The sequence below is a fragment of the Gymnoscopelus braueri genome (assembly GCF_963280865.1).
Source record: "Gymnoscopelus braueri genome assembly, chromosome: 7".
In the NCBI taxonomy this organism is placed as follows: Eukaryota; Metazoa; Chordata; class Actinopteri; order Myctophiformes; family Myctophidae; genus Gymnoscopelus; species Gymnoscopelus braueri.
Genome location: NC_137608.1, coordinates 48,342,910 through 48,367,683, shown reverse-complemented (window position 1 = coordinate 48,367,683; position 24,774 = coordinate 48,342,910). Strand labels below are relative to the sequence as shown.

Genomic DNA, 24,774 nt, shown 5'->3' with positions numbered 1-24,774 from the left:
CACAACGGTGTCAAATCTATCTATTTAAAAATATATATATTTTTTTGAGACTTTTCACTCATGGATTGATTATTACTCATATTACTCAATACTCATATGATTAAGTGATTGTTTCATTAAATTATAGATTTTATTCCTCCTTCTTTTTTATCGATTCAGCCGATTCATTCCATTAACCTTTGACCCCTACAGACAGACAGACAGACAGAGAGTTGCAGTTAGTCAGTGTCAGACAGGCAGATATTTGCGTTCCACTGAGTGCACCTCTCTCTATAATTCCAATATTTCCACACAACAGTATGAGAGCATTTCCTGTCTTTGACAAAGGACCACGTTGTGATTATGTTACAGCTCGGACAATATGTGTTGCATCCAACATTTACAATATTCACTTATTATTATTCAAAGTGACATTTAGAGAGAGAGAGAGATGGGGGGGGGCTGGGGAGATTTGAACTTACTTCATTAGACACTATTGTAACCATTATGACAAACGAAATTCCGGGAGTAGGACGGAGGCTCTACGTCCTACCTACCTTGAGTAAAAGTACAAAAGTCAAAATGTACGTAAAGTACCCACATTTAGAACAAATATGGGACATTTCTCATTCTACTACTCTGCCTCCACAATGTGGAATAACCTGACAACTAAGGATGTGAATCACAGGTTTCTTTCAAAAACTGGCCTGAAAAAACATCTATCAGGAGGAGGCGACCACAAGGGGAGATGAATGCATCCTCCGTTATTATTTCCCCCTTTTGTGCCAGGGAAACAAATACCGTAAATCTTCATTATTTAGAAATAACTGTTAATAATAATCTGCAGAAACACAACATAATTGCCTCCTAACGCCTGCAACTTTAACTTTTATTTTTTGCCGATACCGATGTTGACCAATAGTGGCAAATATCGTCCAATACCGATATGTGGCCGATATATCGGTGCATCCCTATTTCTGACTAATAAATAATTGAATGGATCAAATCAATGTGACCTGATGACGAGGACAAAGCGTGTGTTCCTCACAAGGCCAGAAACAGACCAGAAAGAAACCAATTAACAATTATTTTAGACATGGGTTATAATTTAATTAAGATTGGGACAGCCCCACTTAATCCAAGACACAGCTTGGAACACATTAATTACAAAGATAAAGATCAGGACTTTTTTTTAACAGAGAGGGAAATGATATAGCTTATGGGTCTGAGTCTGTGGAATCATTATTAGTCTGACAGAAAAGTCACTGATATGTCTAGTGTGATTATGAGCCTCCATGTTGACCTTACCTGGGACTGCCAGCAGAGGGCATCAGAGTCATGCTCTGCTCTGCTGCAGTGACATTGGTGGAAAGTAAACAATTACATGTACTCAATTACTGTACTTAAGCACCCTTTCGAGGTTCAATACTTGTACTTTTACTCCACAAAAATCATTATTAACATAAACATACATTAACCTCTTCAGCCATATACGTAGGCTATTTGAAAATAGCCGATCTACAAGCTCACGTGTCATGGTGCGACGCATTGTGAGCTTGTAGATCTGCTATTTTCAAAAGATTTGTATAAAATATATACATTTGAAAGCTTGTGAAATGGGACATTCTGCATAATGAGTACATTTACTTTTGTATATAAAAGCAATTTTGATTACAAGACTGTTACTTGTAACAGAGTGTTTCTACATTGCAGTATTGATACTTTTACTTAAGTAATTAATGTGAGTACTTTTTCCACCACTTATCAGTGAATATACAGCCTGGCAACAGGCAGCCTCCTCCACTCATCAGCTCTCAGGAGACATGTGTAATCCAGACAGAGCAGATAGTAATCAAATCCTTTACTCTCTCTAGAGTTCCAGGCCCATGAGGGTCCATCTGGACACTGACCTCGTGAGCATCTTAATCCATCAAGACCGGGAACGCATCTGTGTAATTTTAAGATTTCTTGGGCTGTTCAAAAATAGTAGATCTACAAGCTGCCGCGCTATGAGCTTGTAGATCTGCTTTTTTGTTTTGTTTTTAATCGTGGAAGATTTGTGCAAATCTTTGAATATAAATATGTTTGAAGGACCTCCCTAACGCGTCCAGGAAGTTGTCTTCGTTTATTGTGCCGATATCGACTACCTTGGCTACGTCCTTTGCTTCCATCCTGTTCATGTTGTTTTCCTGGTCGCCAAGGATAGGCAGACCGACCAAAGGAACGCCATGGTAAATGGCCTCCTGGATCCCGTTGGTGGCCCAAGAGGTCCTTCTGGGGCAACCAGTCAACGACTAAGGTGTTGTTCCCCAGGGTTGACGGTCTCCCGCCGGTGTGCCTCCAGATCACCTTCTGCGGCAATCGGGCGAAGGCCGCCGCGATGGCCTCCGTAACGTCCTCGGGGACCTTTCCGATGAAGGAGCCCAGAGTCATCACGACGACCCCGTGTTCTCCGGAACTCTGGACAAAGTCCTCCAGATGTGGAGGGAGAGGCTCGGAGGGCTTGCACTGCCAACCTTGCATGTAGACGACGTTAGGCATGGTGGGGCGAGGGTATTCAAAGGTAAAGTCGCTTCTCATCAGCCAGATATCCGCCGCCTGGAAGAGCTCAATATCATTTACGTCAGGGCCGAAGTAACGGTGAACGAATGCCGTGTAGAGGCTGTCTGACATATATGCATATTGAATGTGCGTAAAAAGGTAGAAAAGTGCGTTTTTGATTCGTTGGGGAAATATCATCTTGTCCGTCAGCATGGAATTGGGGACTGGGGCATAGGAGAGGGGACAGGGGGCGATGAGATCGTGCGCCTCCCCTTGGACGGTCCACCTGGCACTGAGGACCAGAGGAAGACTGAGACGACGGGCCAACATCGGCCCCGGCCCCACCGGATCCGTCAGAACCATGTCATACTTAGCGTCCTGGAGACGCTTCATAATTTCACTGTCCTCAAAAACAATCTCCATTGCCTGAACTGAGGCTTTCAACATCTCATAGAAGTGGTTCACTAATTCCCATTCGCTTGCCATACGAGCCCAAACCGAGGAACCGTCCCGCCTCAGGTTCACCATCCTCGCCACGATCGTTCCGAAGAACTCCTCGTCGCCGGCGCCGTGGAAGTCGACCGTGACGGTGTCGTAGTGAGGGGAGTCCGGCTTGATGTACCAGCTGTTTGAAGGCCTTATCACCGTGACCCCGTGGCCTCTGGAGTGCAGCTCTTCAACGATGACTTTCATGTTGATCCAAAGGCTTCCCTCGCCAGAGTACACCAGGACTTTCCTGCCATCCACGAGCGGCGTGGAACAACACAGGAGTGTAGCAAACGCTATGAGCGTTAGCTGGCCCATCTCTGAGGAGAGAGATCACAATGATGAGCGAGAAGGCACAGAAGTTAACGTTTTGTAATGGATCACTGATTAACTAATACTGCACTTTACACTAGATAACAGCATGAGTGGGATAAAACCAATATATCGCCACTGTTGAGCAGAAACCTCTTATCTCCATATTTTAACATTTAATAATAGTTTTTTCCCCGTATATTAACAGCCTATACTTGATCATACCACTGCGTCCCACAAAAGCATCAAAAGTAGCAGTGTTTCGAGCTTGTAGATCTGCTACCGTTGTTATATATATATTTTTTAATCCTGAAAAGTAACAGTTTTGGACATATGAGGTTTCCACCCGACAGAGACGATATCATTTGTTAAGGACGTTATTCCACGGCTCCACTTCTATGCCCAGGATGAGTGCTCAACTGTCTCCCTCCCAAAAAATCAGTATACAAAAAAAAATAAAAACAGTTCCTCTTCATAGTTTAGTCTGGTCGGTGACGACAAGCACTGAGACATAAATTCCCTTCACCCAACAGTTTTGGAATAAGCTCGGAGATAAATGATCTCCCATTTCCCTTGCCTTCAGGTATGCCCACAATCTTGATGTTATTGCTGCGAGAGCGACCTGGAGGGTCGTTCACTTTGGCCCGGAGAACAATGTTTTCATCTTGCAGTTTGGTGATTAAGTCCTCCACTACTGTGATGCAGGATTCTTGTTCACTCACCGCACTTTCCATTTCATCCCCTCTGCCCGCCACTTTGTTTTATGCATTTTTTATTTATTTAAATCCAGCTTCAAACTTGTCGAACCTTTCATTTATGGTTTGTAGGACAGCGTCCATTTTTTTCATCATGCATCTTGTAGCAGCAGTAACGTCTTGGTCACTATCAGACTCAGCAGGGCATTTGTTTGCAGTGTCTTTCTGACTCATTCCTGACGCATTCATGTTTCCTCCACTTTCTTCTTCCACACATGTTCTCCCACTCTGCATCTTTGTCTTTGAGGTCTCAAACTCTCTCTGCATATTTGTCTTTGAGGTCATCATGTTGCTGAAGGTCTTAGGCAGGATTAGCTTCTTCAGTTCCTCTTCATAGTTCAGTCTCTCGGCTTCCGCCTTGGCTTCACAGATCTTTCTCATCTCCTCTATTTCCTGTCTTTTTCTCTCCTCCATTTCTTTCTCCTTGTTATATCTCTCCTTTTTACACATCTCCAGCTGTCTCTCCACCTCCTCTCTTCTCTCAGACTCCTGCCTCAGCTCTTGTTCCAGCTTTCTTTTCTTCTCTTCATCCCTCTCCTCCCTCATTTGTTTCTTCAGTTTACTCAATTGATCCCCAATCTCACTGATTTCTGCCCTAAGCTCTTGGATGGTTTCCTCTTTCTCCCTCAGAGATTCGTCAAGCTCCTTCTTAAACCTGTCCCTAATCTCCAGCTCCTTCATGTGTTTCCTAGCCTCACTGTCCCTCTGAATCTTCTCGTTGGCCTCATACAGGTGTTCACTAAGTTTAGGGTCCAGCTGTTGAAGCATGTCAATCATTTCTGAACTGGCATTGTTTCCCTTTTTCCTCACCATGTCAATAACTCCCCGTGCTTTTTCTGACCTGAGTTTTTCCCCTCTGGCTGACTCCATTTCTCCCTCATTGATTACTTTCTTAGTGAAAAGTCTGTCCAATAGAGAATTCAGGTTGGAGTCTGAGACTCTGTCAATGAACTCACACCTCACAGTCGTCAGACATGTCTCTGCTTCCTGGGTCTTTATCTTTGTCAGAGTCGTGGAAGAACCTTGAAGACAAGATGGGGTTGGTTTTATTATTTGTGGTATAATTGTGTAATAATAACATTGATAATATATATATTAAGGTTTCAGCCTATAGTTACATCATCAGAGCTGTAATGAAGGTCACTAGGTCAAAGGTAACTAGCATGTTTATTAAAAAGTCCAGAATAAATTGGAATTTAAATGAGTCAACTTTGTCCATTAATGCTGCTGCATTATTCTGTCTTTATTTCATGCAGGTATGTTTCTGTTTCTCCCATGATTTTGGTCTATTGTGTTTATTTTATTTACTTGTCCATAACATTATAATTAGCCGGTGGTGTATTCATTTCAAGTGTAATTGTGTATTGTGATCTATTGTGACAGATTTGAATCTGAATATTATTATTATTTGTAAGGCATACTAGCCGACTACATTTTGGCCAATCATCAAGAGAAAAGTCATCTAGTGAAACAATGTTTGTAAAGATCTAATTCTCACCAAGTTGTGTGTTTTCTGTGATGACACCATCCGATTCCTGCTTCCTCATCTTCAGTAGTTGGTCTTTCTCCTCTATTTTCTTCTCTCTCTCTATCTTGATTTTCTCCAGTTCATTCTCTCTTTCTTCCAGTTGAACAGTGAGCTTCTCTACTTGGGTTCTCTGTTCCTGCAGGTCCTGGTTCAGTTTATCTTGTTTTTTGTTGCTCAGCTCCATGACATTACCCCATTCCTTCTTACTCGTCCTCAGCTCTTCACCTTTCTGTTCCAGTTGTTGGTCTTTCTCTTCTATTTTCTTGTCTCTCTCCATCTTGATCTTCTCCAGTTCTCTCTGTTTTTCGTTCTGTTGATCTCTGAGCTTCTCTACTTTGGTTCTCTGTTCCTGCAGGTTCTGGCTCAGTTTATGTTGTTGTTTGTTGCTCAGCTCCATCTCTTTCGTGGTGTTCTGCAGATCTTTCTCTTGCTCTCTAATTTTTTTGGTCATACCAAGGAACAGTTCTCTGTGATCCTGGGTCATTTCCAGGAACAGCGGTCTGTGATCCTGGGTAATTTCCAGGAACTGCTGTCTGTGACCCTGGGTCATTTCCAGGAACAGTTGTCTCTGACCCTGGGTCATTTCCAGGAACAGTTGTCTGTGACCCTGGGTCATTTCCAGGAACAGTTGTCTGTGATCCTGGGTCATTTTCAGGAACAGCTGTCTCTGATCCTGGGTCATACCCAGTGCTGTTTCTATTAGAGAACATATATCAAATATAGATGTGTAACTTTAGAATTCATAGACAACATCCTCAGTTAATCATATTGTGTCTGTATCTCTTTCACTTGTATTCGGCATGATATTGTATTTTTAAAACCATGTCAATTTACCACGAACACTGGCTCATGACACTTTGCATATTAGGACTGCAAATACATATGCACACAATGCAAGCACACACACACACACACACACACACACACACACACACACACACACACACACACACACACACACACACACACACACACACACACACACACACACACACACACACACAGCAGCAGCAGAGTCATAGACTCCTGACTTGAAACGGCACTCAGTCCAGTGTGACATATAGTCATATAGCAGTAACAGTGAGTAGGAGTACGGGTGATCTGACTATGTTTTGTCCTCCTCCTCCTCCTCCTCCTCCTCCTCCAAGAACACAGCACTGTGTGAACATTAACCACAGGCAGAGGTAAGTTTCTGACTTATAGCAGCACTTGGTCTAAGTAACGTGAACACTGCTGCTGATTAAATAGTCATTAGTACGACTGATCTGACCAGTTATTTTGTTCTCCACTGGGGTGTGGACAGTGGTGTAAAGTAACTAAGTACTTTTACTCAAGTACTGTACTTAAGTACAATGTTGAAGTAATTTTACTTAACTGGAATATTTCCAATTGTCAGTACTCTTACTTCTACTCCACTACATCTCAGGAGCAAATATTGTACTTTTACTCCACTACAATTATTTGAAAACTTAAGTAACTAGTTACTTTGTAGATTTTGATTATTATTACAAAACATACAACCACTTCAGCCCTATAATTTCGGCCATTTGAAAATAGCAGATCTACAAGCTCACAATGTGTCGCATCGCGACGCATTGTGAGCTTGTAGATCGGCTATTTTCAAAAGATTGTTAAACATTTTATACATTTGAAAACAGAATGCAGAATGAGTACTTTCTACTTTTGGTACTTTATGTATATTTTGATGCCGATACTTTTGTACTTTTACTCAAGTAAATTTTGAATTCCGGACTTTCACTTGTAACGGAGTACTTCTACATTGCAGTATTGACACTTTTACTTAAGTACAAAATGTGAGTATACTTTTTCCACCACTGGGGTGTGGAGTTATTTTAACTGCCGTCTGCTCATCTCTATTTTGCTGTTTTTATTGTTTGTTGTATTTTAGATTTAGCTTAGCTTGTGTTTTTATTCATTGTATTTTATGGGCTTTTAGATGCCAATGTGTCAGGATTTTATCATGTCTTTATACCATTTTAACAAAACCTCTGCTTTCAATAATTGCCGTATTTTCTCTTATTGTCCTACAAACCTGTCGGTCAATAAGGACCCACAGCGGTCCTGGGGGGCTTCCAGGGGGTCCCCAGCAAAATGTATAAATATCATAAAAATCTCTCTAACCATGCATGCAGTACACTGGCTATTTGAAAATATCAGATCTACAAGCTCACAACATGTCACTAATGCAACGTGTTGTGAGCGTGTAGATCTGAAAATAGTCATCTTGAAAATAGTTGAAAAATGTGGAATCCTCAAAACTTTATAACAACACAAATCTTGTATGGGGGGTCCCTGGCTGGAACTACATATTTTTCAGATGGGGGTCTGCAGTCAAATACATATTAATGTAGGGGTCCTTGAGTGAGTTGAGCTATAAAAAAAACAGACATCATAATTGTGTCTGCCTTTCATTATTTTCAAGGCAAAAAAACAAAACCTTTGTCAACTCTCTGCCTTCAATTACCTACTTCAAGGCAAAAAGAATGACCTCATGTCATTGCTAATGCTAAGTGAACTACTAATGCTAAACTCCAGTATATTTATGTGGTTTTACTCTCTAAAGGGATTTAAAATGTTCTGCTTAGAAGTGTTGTTCCTGTCAGCTTCCATGGATTACTTACTACTACCTTTGTCTGAGGAGCTGGAGTTTAATGGACTCTCATCAAGTAGGATAAACATTAATGTCATTATGAAAATGTCTTGAATTTTGACAGAGCAGTTTAATTTAGACTACATTATAGAGCAAAGGAGGAGAAGAGTTTATCTTCTATTATCTGCTGCACTGTCTGCCCTGTACAGAGCCTGTGCAGCACACACACACACACACACACACACACACACACACACACACACACACACACACACACACAGCCTATCAATATTCATAACTGTGACTGACTGATCATTGATGAATGCACAGTATAATAAAGGTTAAAGTTAACATACAGTTAGTTTCTATTTGTTATCACCTCTCATACTTACCAAGAGGATGAGCTGATTCCTTTCTTTTATTCTTCTGCTCTGCTGTAGCAGCTCTGAGGTACAGTTCAGCAGCAACTTTAACCACATAAAGACAGTTAAGATGTGTTTTAATAACAACTCTTCATCAGATTAACATGTCATACTGACTGGACAATACATTTGATATTAAATCACATTCAACTCTTGGATACATGTACATGATGAAGAACAGGCAGCTTTAAAAGAATATGAATGAAGAAGATATCATCAGGATATGGAGACATTAATGTTGTTTAATGCATGTGTATGTGTTTAATTTTACTTGAGGACCCCCAGTCTAGTATGTATTAGACCGATGGTTCCCAAAATGTTTGGCTTGAGACCCAAATGAGAAATTGTGTAGAGAAAATAGTGAGATTAGCAGATCTACAAGCTCACAACGCATAACAGTGCACGTTGTGAGCTTGTAGATCTGCTATTTTCACTACTTCTTAAAAGCTTATATTTGTATGAATGAAACATTTTTGAAAGATATTTGACTATTTATTTTTGGTTAGCGTTTTTGAAAATCCTATAAAATAATTAAGAACTAAATGTAGAAAACTAAAAACAAAAAGGTATATTTACTCGCGGCTCAAAAATGGGTCCTGACACACTGTCTCCCCGGGACCCAAACTAGTGAAAATAGCTGATCTACAAGCTCACAACGTTCCAGGATGTGAAGCGTGATATTGTAGATCTGCTATTTTCAATACTTAAAAGTTTTTTTTATGGATTTCTTTTGTTTTGTTTATTTTTTATTTTATTGAAAATATCAGAATTCTTTTTCAATTTATTAAAAATGTAGATTTTTTTTATTATTTTTAAAAAGTAGCAGATCGACAAGCTCACAATGCAACACGTTGCGTCACGTTGTGAGCTTGTCGATCGTCTATTTTCAGCGAAAGCTTTCCTCACAATAATAATATAAAACAGAAAAGACACTATAGTATTGAGCCCTGAGGGACTCTGGTTTATATATATATATATATATATATATATATATATATATATATATATATATATATATATATATATATATATATATATATATATATATATAAATAAATAAAGCGTACATTTGTAACTCAAATCTTTGCTTCTGGGAATCTGGGGGTCCCTGGAACTCAATATTTTGAGATGGGGGTCGGCGGCCAAATACATATAATTTTTGGGGGTTTTGAGAACCACTGATATAAAAACTGTTAGGATTTAGAAGACATTTGTAGAATCCCCCCAGAAGCAAAGATTTGAGTTAAAAATGTTTGCTTTAAAATATATATATTCAAAGATTTTGCAGATCTACAAGTTCATAGCGTGGCACTCGGTGCCGCGCTATGAACTTGTAGATCACCAAGTACAGTTGCACTGTACTTGGTGTGTTCTTTTTCAATCTATACCAAATGTCTTTGCCAAAAATAGCAGATCTACAAGCTCACAACCTTGTAGATCTGCTATTTTTGGGCGAATATTCTCCCCAGAATAGCCGGGGTTCAAGTGGTTAAACGTCAAGTATAAAGTTATTTTCAATCTGTTCTGTAATGGAAAGTGTTCCTCTTGAGTCGTGACATATTGTATCTTAGGGGGAACAATACATATTTATGTACCATAATATGAATATAAGGTAACAATGTCATTCTGGTGTAGTGGATGAAACAGTTAATTGCAGGGGGGGGGGGGGGGGCGGGGCTGAGCCAAATAAGTTTCTATTCACTGTGAAGATATTACATCCATTCATTTGTTCTGTTATTGTGAGAACTTGATGTAAATCAGAAAACACATGAGAGGACATGAAGTAGAATAGATGTGATACTCACCATACTGTCCTGATCCTATTCATGTTCATAATTCATGAAAAGACAAAACACATTCATGATTAGAAAACTGATACTTCACATACAGAAATATGACTCATCATTAACACATTGTTAAAAGTGACATAAAAACACATCATTTAAATGAATCTGCTGACTCAATTGAGCTCATTGATAGATTATCTACTGCTTCTATTCAGTCCATATCATTTATATATTGTGGACACTATCTTATCTTAAGTAAAAGTATCAATACTGCAATATAGAAATACTCTGTTACAAGTAAAAGTCCGGAATTCAAAATGTACTTGAGTAAAAGTATAAAAGGATTGGCATCAACATGTACTTAAAGTACTAAAAGTAAAAGTACTCTTTGTGCAGAATGTCCCATTTCAAATTTTCAAATGTATAAAAATCTTTTGAAAATAGCAGATCTACAAGCTCACAATGCGTCGCATCGCGACACATTGTGAGCTTGTAGATCGGCTATTTTCAAATGGCTGAAATGTATATAGGGCTGAAGTGGTTAATGTATGTTTTGTAATAATGATCTAAATCTATAAAGTAACTAGTATGATAATTAAAGTTTTAAGATAATTGTAGTGGAGTAGAAGGACAATATTTGCCCCTGAGATGTAGTGGAGTAGAAGTAGTAGTATTGGAAATACTCAACTAAAGTAGAAATACCTCAAAATTGTACTTAAGTATAGTACTTCAGTACATGAACTTAGTTACTTTCCACCAGTGGAAATTAGTCCTCTCCTTCTCCACTACAATTATTTGAATACAACTTACTAGTGACTTTGTAGATTTTGATTTTATTATCACAAAACACACTTCAGATCTACAAGCTCACAATGCATCGCGATGCGACTCATTGTGAGCTTGTAGATCTGCTATTTTCAAAAGATTTATGTATATTTTATACATTTGAAAACTTGTGAAATGAGACACTCTGCATAAGGAGTACTTTCTACTTTTGGTACTTAAGTACATTTTCATAATTACAGACTTTTACTTGTAACAGAGTATTTCTACATTGTGGTATTGATACTGGTATTGATACTTTTACTTAAGTACAAAATCAGAGTACTTTTTCCACCACTGCCAATCAAAAACAGCGATGTTGCCATGTAAATGACTTGCTGTGAGCTTCTTTCCTTCTGATATTTTGTACAAATGGAACCAAATGGACCCATAAGGGTCCATTTGGTTCCATTTGTACACTGAGTTACAGTCCAGTAAGGATCCATTTGGTTCCTAACTATCAATCATTTAGCTGGGGACCCCCTGGAACCCCCTCAAGGACCCCTGGGGGTCCCTGGGACCCACTTTGAGAACCACTGTTGTGGGCCATTCTGTGATGAATGTATTTGTTGTCATCTAGACCAGTGGTTCTCAAACTTTGTCATGTCAAGGACCCCCAAATTGATGTATTTAGCCGCGGACCCCCATCTGAAAATGTTTTGCGCCAGGGACCCCCAGAAGACAAAATGTGTTTAAAACATTTTAAAAAATGATCTAAATCTTCCAAACATTTTAAGAAATGTTCCAAAATAGCAGATGTACAAGCTTCCAACGGTGAGCTTGTTTAGATCTGCTATTTTTTCAATACGTATAAATGGATAAAGTGGTTAAAATGATGGTGATGCTGTTTTAAACACATTTTACTGGGGACCCCCTGGAACCCCCAAGGACCCCTCGGGGTCCCCGAACCCCAGTTTTTAGAACCACTGATCTAGACCAGTGTTTCCCAAACAGTGGGCCTGGACCCATCTCTGGGTCACAGACCAATGCTTATGGGTCATGAGTAAACCTCTCTTTTCTATCATTCTTTACCTTATTATTTAAAAAATAAAATAATTAAGAAATTAAAGACATTTAAAAAAAAATCTAAATAATGTCATAAAAAGTAATCAAATACTTTCTAGAGTAAAAAAGAACACGTTTGAAAATAGCTGATCTACAAGCTCACAACGCACACCATCGTGATGCATTGTGAGCTTGTAGATCGGCTATTTTCACTAGTTTGAGTCACAGAGAGAGTAAATGTCTCTTTGTAGATGAACTATTTACGTACCTTTGTGTTACACTGTCATACCACAAAGTATAAAGTAGGACATTGATTTATGACAAAACATATAAAGATTAAATATGGAGATACAAGGTTTCTGCTCAACAGCCACGTTATGAAACATAATGAAGACTCAGATTACTGTAAACCAGTGGTTTTCAACCCTTTTCATGCCAAGGACCCCTAAATTGATACATTTGGCCGCGGACCCCCATCTGAAAGTGTTTTGTGCAAGGACCCCCAGAAACAAATATTTGAATATTTCTTTTTGATTTGCACACATTTTCATGATTTTTCAAAAATAGCAGATCTACAAGCTCATAGCGCGGCACTCGGTGCCGCGCTATGAGCTTGTAGATCTGCTATTTTTGAATAGCCAAAGCTAAGTGGTACCCCCCCAAGGACCACTGGTGGTCCCGGACCACTGGTTGAGAACCACTGCTGTAAACAATTCTAGACATTATATGAAAGCACAATGTTATTAATACATGAAGAGATAAACATGATCACATCATTGTACATGTAAAGGTTAATAATAATGCACTGTGACAGTACAACACTTACCAGAGCCTAATGACACAGCAGCCTCCACCTCCTGTTCTCCATGTTGGACCTGACAGATGTAAGCTCTATCATCTGTCCCTCTATTGTAGTCTTTCAGTCTCAGAGACACGTTGCCTTTCTTCAGCTCCTGGACGTCCAGGGACAGTCTGCCCTCATAGCCCCTCCCCTCTATCCCCTGACCTTTCTTATACACGTAAATGCACTTTTTAAACTTAAACCACCTGATTGTCATGGAAACCGCGTTGGTCCCAGGAGGGAGGTGACAGGGGAGGATGACAGTATCACCTTTCTCACCCCCAGCATAGCCTTCAGTGGTCAGTTTAAAGTCACCTGTTGGAGTAAATAAAATAATGAGTGACATATGAAACTATTAGTGTTCATTTAAACAAATGTACGATTGATGATGAATATATGGAACATATGAACTGGAACAAATACAAAATAAATGTCTGTTTGCCTTTTAGACTTCGTCATCTAAATTTGCTCAGGCCAGATATGACAAATAACTTAAATATACAAAGACATTATTGACATATTTAATAATTGTATACATTTGTAAGCTTGTAGATCTGCTATTTCTGCTTTTTTTTATATTTGAAAATGTGTGAACATTTTACAACATGGAAACGATTATGACGATTATGCAAAAAATATTGTGATCAGACGATGATGTAATAATTGTGACAGGCCTAGATGTGACACAATAACAGTTAATGATCATCTATCAATAAATAAGAAACAGTGTTGTCACCTATAGGTTGACCTCTGCCCTCTGCCATGTCTCCTGTATAAAAAACAAAAACACATTAATAAACATAACATTCATGACATTAATCTACATAATGTGTGCATTTTGTGCATCATCTTTGTGTGTGTGGAGACTGCTTCATGTTTCAATGATTAATTACCATTTCAACATGAATAAGATTAGACTTTATTAGAGATTAGAGTGAACTCACTTAACAAAAACCAACAAAGACATAATAAAACCACAGAGTCATAAACAAAACAATTATACATTAAACAAAGTTTAAAGCAGATAGAAATACCCAACCCATACAATAATTATTAAAATATAAAATATAAAATATAAAATATAAAATATAAAATATAATATATAAAATATAATATAAAATGATCCAACAGTGGTGGAAAAAGTACTAACATTTTTACTTTCAAGTTTCAATACTGCAATATAGAAATACTCTATATTCCGGAATTTGAAATGTACTTGAGTAAAAGTACAACAATATTGGCTTCAAAAGTACCAAAAGTAAAAGTACTCATTATGCAGAATGTCCCATTTCAAGTTTTCAAATGTATACAAATCTTTTGAAAATAGCCGATCTACAAGCTCACAATTGTGACGCATTGTGAGCTTGTTAATGTATGTTTTGTAATAATAATCAAAATCTGCAAAGTAACTAGTAAGTAAAGTTTTCAAATAAATGTAGTGGAGTAAAAGTACCATATTTGGATCCCAGATGTATGGAGTAAAAGTAAAAGTATTGGAAAGTTGGAATTACTCAAGTACAAATAACTCAAACTTGTACTTCATTACAGTACTTAAGTAAATGTACTTAGCAGTGGTGAAAAAAGTACTCACATTTTTCACTTAAGTAAAAGTATGAATTGCTATGTAGAAACACTCATACTCATTCAAAATGTACTTGAGTAAAAGTACAAACGTATTGGTATCAAAATGTACTCAAAGTACCAAAAGTAGAAAGTACTCATAGGTCCCATTTCACTACTTTTCAAATGTATAAATGTTTTCAAAATAGCAGATCTACAAGCTCACAAAGCGTTGCGACGCATTGTGAGCTTGTAGATCTGCTATTTTCAAATGGCCAAAATGCTGGTGGAAAGTAACTTAAGTACATTTACTCAAGTACTGTACTTATGTAAATTTTTAGGTACTTTTACTGTACTGTAGTCTTTCCAATTGTCTATACTTTTACTTCTACTCCACTACATTTCATAGGCAAATATTGTACTTTTACTCCACTACAATTATTTGAAAACTTTAGTTACTAGTTACTTTGCAGATATAAATCATTACATTATAAAACATACATTAAACACTTTAGCCCTATTTTATACTTAGGCTATTTTCAAACATTTTAGTACTTTTACTTTTGGTACTTTAAGTACATTTTGAATACAATACTTTTGTACTTTTACTCAAGCACATTTTGAACAACAGAGTACTTCTACATCACATTATTGATACTTTTACTTAAGTAAAACATTTGAGTACTTTTTCCACCACTGAGTAGAAGTAAAAGTATTGGAAATACTCAAGTACACATAACTAAAGATTGTACAGTACTTAAGTAAATGTACTGAGTTACTTTCCACCACTGTCCAACACATATGAATACCACAGATACAGCTCCTCTAGGGGAATTAGCAGCAGCTTCAAACAGACCATCCTTTAAACACATCTGCTCTGTTGGAGTGGAAATATATCACAACGTTGTTCTTTAATCTATTTAATGTTGTTCATGCCACGCCCCTACAAGATGACACGCCCCTACAAGATGACACTGTGCTTGTCTTTAGAAAAAGAAGAGTTGTAGTTTATGGAGAGGAGGAATGATGACGTGTGTGTGTGTGTGTGTGTGTGTGTGTGTGTGTGTGTGTGTGTGTGTGTGTGTGTGTGTGTGTGTGTGTGTGTGCGCGCGTGGCAGAGGGATGTGGGGGGGGGGGGAGCAGAGGGATTGGTTCATACTGTAAGAACATGTATTTTACTCTGGAAGGGGGGGGGGTATAGTCAAAGATACGTTTAGTTTGAGCTAAATTACGTTTAGCTTTACACACACGCACGCACGCACGCGCGCGCGTGTGTGTGTGTATTAAGTGTGTGTGTATTAAGTGTGTGTGTATTAAGAATGGGGGGAGAAAGCAGAAGGAGAAGTACTATAGTACTTCTATAGTACCTGGCACATGTTTTCAGATGGGGGTCTGTGGCCAAATATAAATTAATTTGGGGGTCCGCTAGCTGTCTTAGTTGTGTATTTCTGAAACTCTATGAAAGACTAAGCACGGTAGTGAAGGCTTCCACAATGTGACCCTGTAGGCCTACACAACTCAACCCTTTTGTCTTTTTCTTTCCAGAATCTGAAGTTGACCAGAAGAAGACATTCTGGTGGCTGGAGTGAGTGAGGAAGACGCAAAGAACCGAAGCAGATGATCTGCTGTGACGGTGTGTGCAGTGAAGATGGCTGGAAGGTAGGAACTCTATGCTGTTGCTGCAGTGTGTGCAGTGAAGATGGCTGGAAGGTAGGAACTCTATGCTGTTGTTGCAGTGTGTGCAGTGAAGATGGCTGGAAGGTAGGAACTCTATGCTGTTGTTGCAGTGTGTGCAGTGAAGATGGCTGGAAGGTAGGAACTCTATGCTGTTGCTGCAGCGTGTGCAGTGAAGATGGCTGGAAGGTAGGAACTCTATGCTGTTGTTGCAGTGTGTGCAGTGAAGATGGCTGGAAGGTAGGAACCATTTTGTTTGTTGTACGCTGTCTTTACTGATCTGTGATTCATGCTTTTGTCGATTTTCGTGCCATTTGCGGACGGGGTTCAATTCCCTGTGGTGCCCTGCTCATGGTTTGCGTTGCATTTACATTTAATGGTTTATTTGCACTATAGTTTATTGGTTACATTGTTATGGGGGGAGGGGGGGGCAGTATGTTAAAATGTGTATGCATTACTGCATACACTTGTGTTGTTTTCTCTCTCTCTCTATTTCAGAGCGAGTTTGAGGTGATTCTGACCATCCTCCTAGGAAGAGTTTGTTAAAGTACGACCCGTGAAAATGGCAAAAAAAGGACTAAAACGCCACTATAAATTCAAAATGGCTGACTTACTGTCAGCCATTTTGGTACAGGTGGGTAGCAATTTTCATACATGTAGGCAAAACCATATTGTGGGGCTTCAACGTTGAAATTTTGTAGGTGGCAGTATTGAGCCATTAGGCCACGCCAAATCCGAAAGCCAAGGCCCGCTGTGATTGGCCAGTAGCAAATTAAATTCCCTCTTCAGAGACACATTCTCAGAAAAGTGAAAGCCAGAGTGTTCTGTGTTGTTTGCTTGTTTGCTCGCCAGGCCGAAAGGCATGGCGAGAGAGTATGTTTTGCACCCTGTCCGTCTGTCCGTGTGTCCGTGTGTGTGTCCGTGCGTCTGTGATCAGCTAATCTCCAGCACCGTTGGCTTGATCACAGCGAAACTGTGCACACACACTCCCTGGATGCCAATTCAGAAATTCTGGCCCAAATTTTTCACATGGGCCTGTTATAGCGCCACGGGGAGGACGCTTTTTGTACTCCTACAGATTTTATCCAAACGTCACTCAAATCGGTACACAGTATCTCTAGTTATTAAACAAAACGGTTCTTTCAGATTTTTCATATTCCATTGGCTTATTGGCTATGAATGGCTTCCAAAGTTTGTACGAGTGCTCCATTTTGCACAAAATGCCTGAAATCATGAACACAGCATGCAGTTTCCGTGAAAATGTGCTCACACATTCTCACTAAGCCGAGAAAGAAATGCCACTTGAAAAATATCAAATCAGCCTCATGGTGGCGCTATAACAGGCCAATTTGTGCTTTTACCTATAACTGCACCGATCTGTGTAAAACTTTGTATGTGCACTCCCTAGAGGACCAGGAAAACCTTTTTGCTGCATTTTTCACATCTGCCTTTCATAGCACCACCAAACTTATAACATATTTTTGGATATTACTCCTTCAGATTTGATCCAAATTTCACCCAAATCGGTACACACTATACATGATCTCTATAGTCATGTGATCAAGACGGATCTGTTTGACTTTTCACATTCCATCCTGATTGGCTAACATTGACATCTTAAGTTTGCAGGAGTGGCCCGTTTGGAACAGCATCCGATTGCGGTGAAACTTTGCACGCATATTTGCACTACGTTGAGGAACAAATGCCACCCTTTCTACATTGCCCTATTATAGCACCACCAGGAGGCCGATTTTTGCATTTTTAATTTTTTTCATATTACTCCTACAAATGTAGTCCAAACATCACGCAAATCGGTACATATTATCTCTTAAGTCAAGTGATCAAGACGGATCCTCCGATCCGTCCGATTTTTCCCATTCCAGCCTGATTGGCCAATTCCCAACATTGCTGGCCCACACTAACCTACCTGACCTGGCGGAGACCTGTGCTCCAAGGAGCACTTCTTCTAGTTTGTTTATGTATTTATTTATTTAATTATTTATTGGGGTAGAATGGACGCAGGGGAGCCCAAAAAAACACAAATAAATATGAAAACAAATATTATTTATGTTAAATGAAGCCCAGACAGCTTGTGAGTCTTACCTGTCTCAGCTCCCGGTGCCTCTACTTCTTTGACATAGTTGGAGGGGAAATACCCAGACTTGCCATTCAAGCTACCGAACCACCATCCAGCATGACCACCCTGAAGGTACAAGACATAAGGTGTTGTTTATCCACCTGAACTTCCACTATGTATTTTGATGTATTATTAAAAGTTGAACAGTTGGACAACATGCTCTGAAAGAACATTTGGAGAGTAACATCTGCAACCAGAATATATGAAGACAATTCCAAACATGAAACATAATAGTCAAAAAATATATATATAAATGAATGTGACGCACAGACACATGTATCACATTTATGTTGTTTGTGTATTTATGTTTATTTCTCTCCTCATACCTTATACCTTATACCTCTTATACCTCCTCATACCTTATACCTTATACCTCTTATACCTCCTCATACCTTATACCTTATACCTCTTATACCTCCTCATACCTTATACCTTATACCTCCTCATACCTTATACCCTCCCCTCCCAGCTTCCCTCCCCTGAACACTATATCACATATAGACGCCCGACAAAGCCGGATGCACCACTTTACCACTGCACCACCTGAGCACCACAGTGGATTCACAGAGACTTTACCACTGCACCACCTGAGCACCACGGTGGATTCACAGAGACTTTACCACTGCACCACCTGAGCACCACGGTGGATTCACAGAGACTTTACCACTGCACCACCTGAGCACCACGGTGGATTCACAGAGACTTTACCACTGCACCACCTGAGCACCACGGTGGATTCACAGAGACTTTACCACTGCACCACCTGAGCACCACGGTGGATTCACAGAGACTTTATCACTGCACCACCTGAGCACCACGGTGGATTCACAGAGACTTTACCACTGCACCACCTGAGCACCACGGTGGATTCACAGAGACTTTACCACTGCACCACCTGAGCACCACGGTGGATTCACAGAGACTTTACCACTGCACCACCTGAGCACCACGGTGGATTCACAGAGACTTTACCACTGCACCGCCTGAGCACCACGATGGATTCACAGGGACTTTACCACTGCACCACCTGAGCACCACAGTGGATTCACAGGGACTTTACCACTGCACCACCTGAGCACCACGGTGGATTCACAGAGACTTTACCACTGCACCACCTGAGCACCACGGTGGATTCACAGAGACTTTACCACTGCACCACCTGAACACCACGGTGGATTCACAGAGACTTTACCACTGCACCACCTGAGCACCACGGTGGATTCACAGAGACTTTACCACTGCACCACCTGAACACCACGGTGGATTCACAGAGACTTTACCACTGCACCACCTGAGCACCACGGTGGATTCACAGAGACTTTACCACTGCACCACCTGAGCACCACGGTGGATTCACAGGGACTTTACCACTGCACCACCTGAGCACCACGGTGGATTCACAGAGACTTTACCACTGCACCACCTGAGCACCACGGTGGATTCACAGGGACTTTACCACTGCACCACCTGAGCACCACAGTGGATTCACAGAGACTTTACCACTGCACCACCTGAGCACCACGGTGGATTCACAGAGACTTTACCACTGCACCACCTGAGCACCACGGTGGATTCACAGAGACTTTACCACTGCACCACCTGAGCACCACGGTGGATTCACAGGGACTTTACCACTGCACCACCTGAGCACCACGGTGGATTCACAGAGACTTTACCACTGCACCGCCTGAGCACCACGATGGATTCACAGAGACTTTACCACTGCACCACCTGAGCACCACGGTGGATTCACAGAGACTTTACCACTGCACCACCTGAGCACCACGGTGGATTCACAGGGACTTTACCACTGCACCACCTGAGCACCACGGTGGATTCACAGAGACTTTACCACTGCACCACCTGAGCACCACGGTGGATTCACAGAGACTTTACCACTGCACCACCTGAGCACCACGGTGGATTCACAGAGACTTTACCACTGCACCACCTGAGCACCACGATGGATTCACAGAGACTTTACCACTGCACCACCTGAGCACCACGATGGATTCACAGGGACTTTACCACTGCACCACCTGAGCACCGAGGATGTTATTTTGATGAGTGAAATGTTTTTATTTGAACCAGAATGGACAAATATTCTCTGGGTTGAACTCCAGGTTTCTCAGTAACACACAGTGGGACTTTCCCACTAGTGAAATAGTATTTGTTCATAAGCTGGTCCAGCCGGCTCTCATTCACTGCAATGTATTTTATCTTATTTCCGGTGAGAGTTTTCCACCCATGAGCCTCATGGCGCATGCCCTGTGTCCTTTCCTTCTTATCTAAGTTCCTTGATTCTGCTAAATCTGGAATTGCAAGACTTCCGCATTTAGGACGTTTCTGTGCATGCTTCCATCGCCTGAAACCCTAGTGCGCCAATTGGCTGCATTTGGGCACCAAATAGGGCTCCACAAATAGGGAGGTAGAGGGTACTTCCAGGAGGTAGAGGGTACTTCCAGGAAGTAGAGTGTACTTCCAGGAAGTAGAGGGTACTTCCAGGAAGTAGAGGGTACTTCCAGGAAGTAGAATGTACTTCCAGGAAGTAGAGGGTACTTCCGTTGCTTCATGCGCTGGTTGAGCAACTTAATGTAAATAAATAGGTGGGGTCCGTTCTCTAGTTCTTATATAACTATGAGGCTGACTAGAAAAAGACATTGTCACCTGTCTCATTCATTTTGAACAGGTTTGTGCTTAAGTATCAGAAACGACACACATGTTGTTATATTCAACTGAGATGGATTTTTGTAAAGTCATTTGTACATTTGAGTGATTTTGTTGTAGTTGAATATAATATTTCTGACATGTTTCTTTGGACAAATCTCTCATCATTAATGTCATTAGAAGCACTGCATCAGTAGCTAAACTGCTCTGAAACATAGATGAACATCAACATTATGTAAAGCAGGTGGGTGCTGCCTATTGTTCTAAGTAACACATTGACACCAGATTATTTGGGTTGTGTTCTTGACAAATACCTGAGGTGAAAGCATGGCTACAAAGGTGGTCAAAAGAGTAAACCAGAGAACCAAATTTATGGGCAGAGTTTAAGGATAATTCCTTTTAACAGGACGTTCATGAAAGTCCTTGCGGGCTTGTTTCCAATGAGGGCCTGTGAGCAATTAGGGGTTAAGAGTCTTGCTCAGGGACAAATGTCATTTCATCGACACATATGCTGGCGTGACCTGGAATCGTACCTGGGGCAACCAGGGCCTCTGGCTCCCTAGGCGGGCTCACTAACCACTCAGCTATGGCCGCCCCTTTCCTCTTTTGTCAACCCTCAGGCCCTCAGGACCCTCTCTGGGGCACTGATTCAACCACTTTTTGACTATGCTTGCACCTCCTGGTACTCCAACACCTCAGTGTCACTGAAGACTAAGCTTCAAACCTCCCAAAACAAACTGATTCGGCTACTCCTCGGATTGGGGCCCATGACCCACCTTTCTCCCACCCATTTTGCCAGCCTAGGCTGGCTCAGGGTGGAAGACAGGGTTAAACAACTAAAAATGGGACTGGCCTTCAAAATTGTAAATGCAAATTTGCCCGATATGCCCCCTATTCCCGCAAATCTGAGTAAATACCTCCAAAAGGTTAGCGACACCCACAGTCACAATACCAGAGGGAGCGTTAACAACAATTTGGTACCACCCACCCATAAAACAAACATGGGCAAATTCTCCTTCTACAGCACTGCCACCCAGGATTGGAATAGTCTAACTCCATCCCTCAACAAATGCAGTTCGCTGGGCTCATTTAAAAGAGCCTTAAAAAAATCACCTTTCAGGAGGCCAAAGGAGGAGGTAGTACCATTTTCCCGTTAGACAGCAGACCCTCCCCCCCCTGTTCTTGTACATATTTTTTTCCCCCTCTTTTTTATTTGTTTTGTTGTACATAGTGTTATTTGTTTTGCTGTTTATTTTGTAATGATATTTGAACTGTGGTGCCACTATATATGCCTATGAATTGAATACCAAGGCCCTCATTGGAAACAAGTCCGCAAGGACTTTTATGATAGGACCTGTTAGACAAAGTATTTTAAATGTAACTGTGCTGTTTTACATTTTTTGCCTAATAAAATATTCAATCAATCAATCAATCAAACTACAACACTACAACTAATGGTACATTGAGCTGTATGGTATGGTGTGTGAAAGCCTGGTGATGTGAGGTTAGGGATGACGTGTGAGACCGCAAAGATAAAGGTTCAAAGGTTTCGAGGTTTATTAACCAAACAGAGGCAACCCATAACATGGGGAAGGCAATACAAGTACTCAAAATACCGAATGGCTTGTAGCCAAAGCACAGTACATAACACGCTAACATTAAATGACGACCTGACAAGGAACTGAACAAACAGGGGAATATATATAGACACAGGGTTAACTGGACACAAGTGAACACAAGACAAATCAGTACAGGGATTGGCTGGGGCACAACAGGACACAGGTGGAGAACTTAACTAGATCACAGGTAGGTGAAGCAAGACAGCAAACAGCAAACAGGGCAGACAGGAAACAATACTACAAAATAAGGTACACAACATCAGGGCAACAGAGTAACAACCAATACAAATAGAACGTGAAGTATGCAGAAACATACAGTATGCACTTTAGGCCTAACCTGCCTAAAGTGTCCACGACCATAAAAGGGCATTCAAGGTCTAAATAATAAAGTCGGCCTAACCGGCCTAAAGTGTCCACGACCAAATAAGGGCATTCAAGCTCTAAATAATAAAGTCAAAGTCCACGGCCCGAGGAGCGGACCGTGGCAGCAACTGCATAAACACTGTGAGAACACGGTGCACCATCGTACTTGGACCACTACACTACTGCTCACCTAGCCCCGCCCCCTCCCTGTGTCATACATCTGAGTAGCAGATCTTCCAGCCAGTCTGTCTAGCTTACAAAGCGGGGCTTTGATACGAGGCGGCGCGAGGAGGAGGAGGCGCGAGGCAGGCTTTGATGTGAGGCGGACCTGGCTTTTGTTGTTCCCCCCCACATAGCAACCAGGAAGCTACGCTAGGGGAACGCTGAACACGCATTCACTATGGTTCACACGCACACGTGATAATAGTTATTGTCCATGACGGAGGCGCGCCGACTCAGCAGAGCTTGAGGCCGAGGAGGCGTGCCGAAGGTCTGCTAGTCGACTCAGCGCCGTCCGAGTTGTGAACCGATAGGGGGGGAATAGATCTTTTCATGGGTTACAGTCTATGGTTACTATCCAGTGTCCACGACGACACACATGTGTAAGTGTGTGCGTGTGCATGTGTGCGCATGCACACGCACACGCGTGCGCACACATGCGTGTGCATGTGTGCATGCGCACACATGCACACGCACACACGCATGTGCATGCATTGGCTTGCATTCATTGCCCTCTAGTGTTGGTTATACAGAATTGCCTGGGTGGGTGGTAAAAACAAGCGCTCCTTTTTCAATTTCCCTGGAATGCCAATTTCCCTGTAACATATACACCATGACTTCAATGACGAGCTCTCCTAACTCCACATTATACAAACAGGGTGTGCAACAATATGCAGGGGAATGGCTGAGATGTAATAACAATAGTTAGTAAGTTTGCTAGCTTGGAGTTAGGGAATACAGTAGCTGTCATCCTGTTACTTAGCGTGTTAGCCAGCCAGGTGTGAGACTCACTACTCACCCCTGGCGGGGTGAGTAGTGAGTAGGCGGGGAAGAGGGTAATAAATGTACCTCTTTAATGAAGTCAATGATGTCTCCCACTTTGAGCTCCAGTTGATTCTCCTGCTGTGCCTGGTAGTCCCACAATACCTCACACTGCCTCTTCTTCTGCTCTGCAATGACAAACACAGGACAGAATACACCAGTTAGACCACTAGCCTGCTCAACGGCAAGAAGATATAGACATCACCTGTGTGTGTGTCTGTGTCTGTGTGTGTGTGTGTGTGTGTGTGTGTGTGTGTGTGTGTGTGTGTGTGTGTGTGTGTGTGTGTGTGTGTGTGTGTGTGTCTGTGTCTGTGTCTGTGTCTGTGTGTGTGTGTGCGAGCGTGTGCTTTTGCGTCACATAGAAACACCACTTTCCCCCAAGGATTCCCCGGTCATGACAGCTGCAACCCACGACTTGCGGCAACACTTGACATTTCCCTGAAGATTTTGTTTTGTTCGACACTTGTGATGTGTGTGCAAAGTTGCACAACCTTTCGTGTAAATTTAGGCCCTCTAAAACGCGATTCATTACTCGTGACCAACCACCAGGTAACAAATAAAACAAGTGTATTGTTTAATCCCATAAGTCAGATGCCAAACTATAACTTCACTTCTTGCATCCAT

The 24,774-nt window shown here is 41.2% G+C and overlaps 2 protein-coding genes and 1 pseudogene across 3 annotated transcripts in view; all 3 read right to left on the bottom strand.

Moving 5' to 3' along the window:
- The window catches only part of LOC308088246 (UDP-glucuronosyltransferase 2A2-like), a 7,674-nt pseudogene extending 3,622 nt beyond the window's left edge, over positions 1-4,052 (bottom strand). Inside the window, exons 1-2 of the transcript in view lie at positions 3,896-4,052; positions 2,074-3,326 (exon numbers count right to left, since the gene is read on the bottom strand). The product of the transcript in view is annotated as a UDP-glucuronosyltransferase 2A2-like (transcript). The remainder of the gene's footprint in view (positions 1-2,073; positions 3,327-3,895) is intronic.
- Positions 3,823-8,743, bottom strand: LOC308087948 (uncharacterized protein). Its single transcript, XM_080432203.1, has 3 exons — positions 8,605-8,743; positions 5,572-6,297; positions 3,823-5,095 (listed from the first exon to the last, which is right to left on the bottom strand). Exons 2-3 carry the CDS (start codon positions 6,281-6,283, stop codon positions 4,095-4,097), a joined length of 1,713 nt encoding a protein of 570 aa, XP_080288329.1. The 5' UTR covers positions 6,284-6,297; positions 8,605-8,743; the 3' UTR covers positions 3,823-4,094.
- Positions 6,707-24,774, bottom strand: LOC308088245 (uncharacterized protein; the record flags this gene model as incomplete). The annotated part of the gene is made up of 7 exons (XM_080432651.1): positions 6,707-6,758; positions 8,592-8,679; positions 13,075-13,404; positions 13,826-13,858; positions 18,427-18,526; positions 24,178-24,278; positions 24,762-24,774. 7 exons carry the CDS (start codon positions 24,772-24,774, stop codon positions 6,707-6,709), a joined length of 717 nt encoding a protein of 238 aa, XP_080288777.1.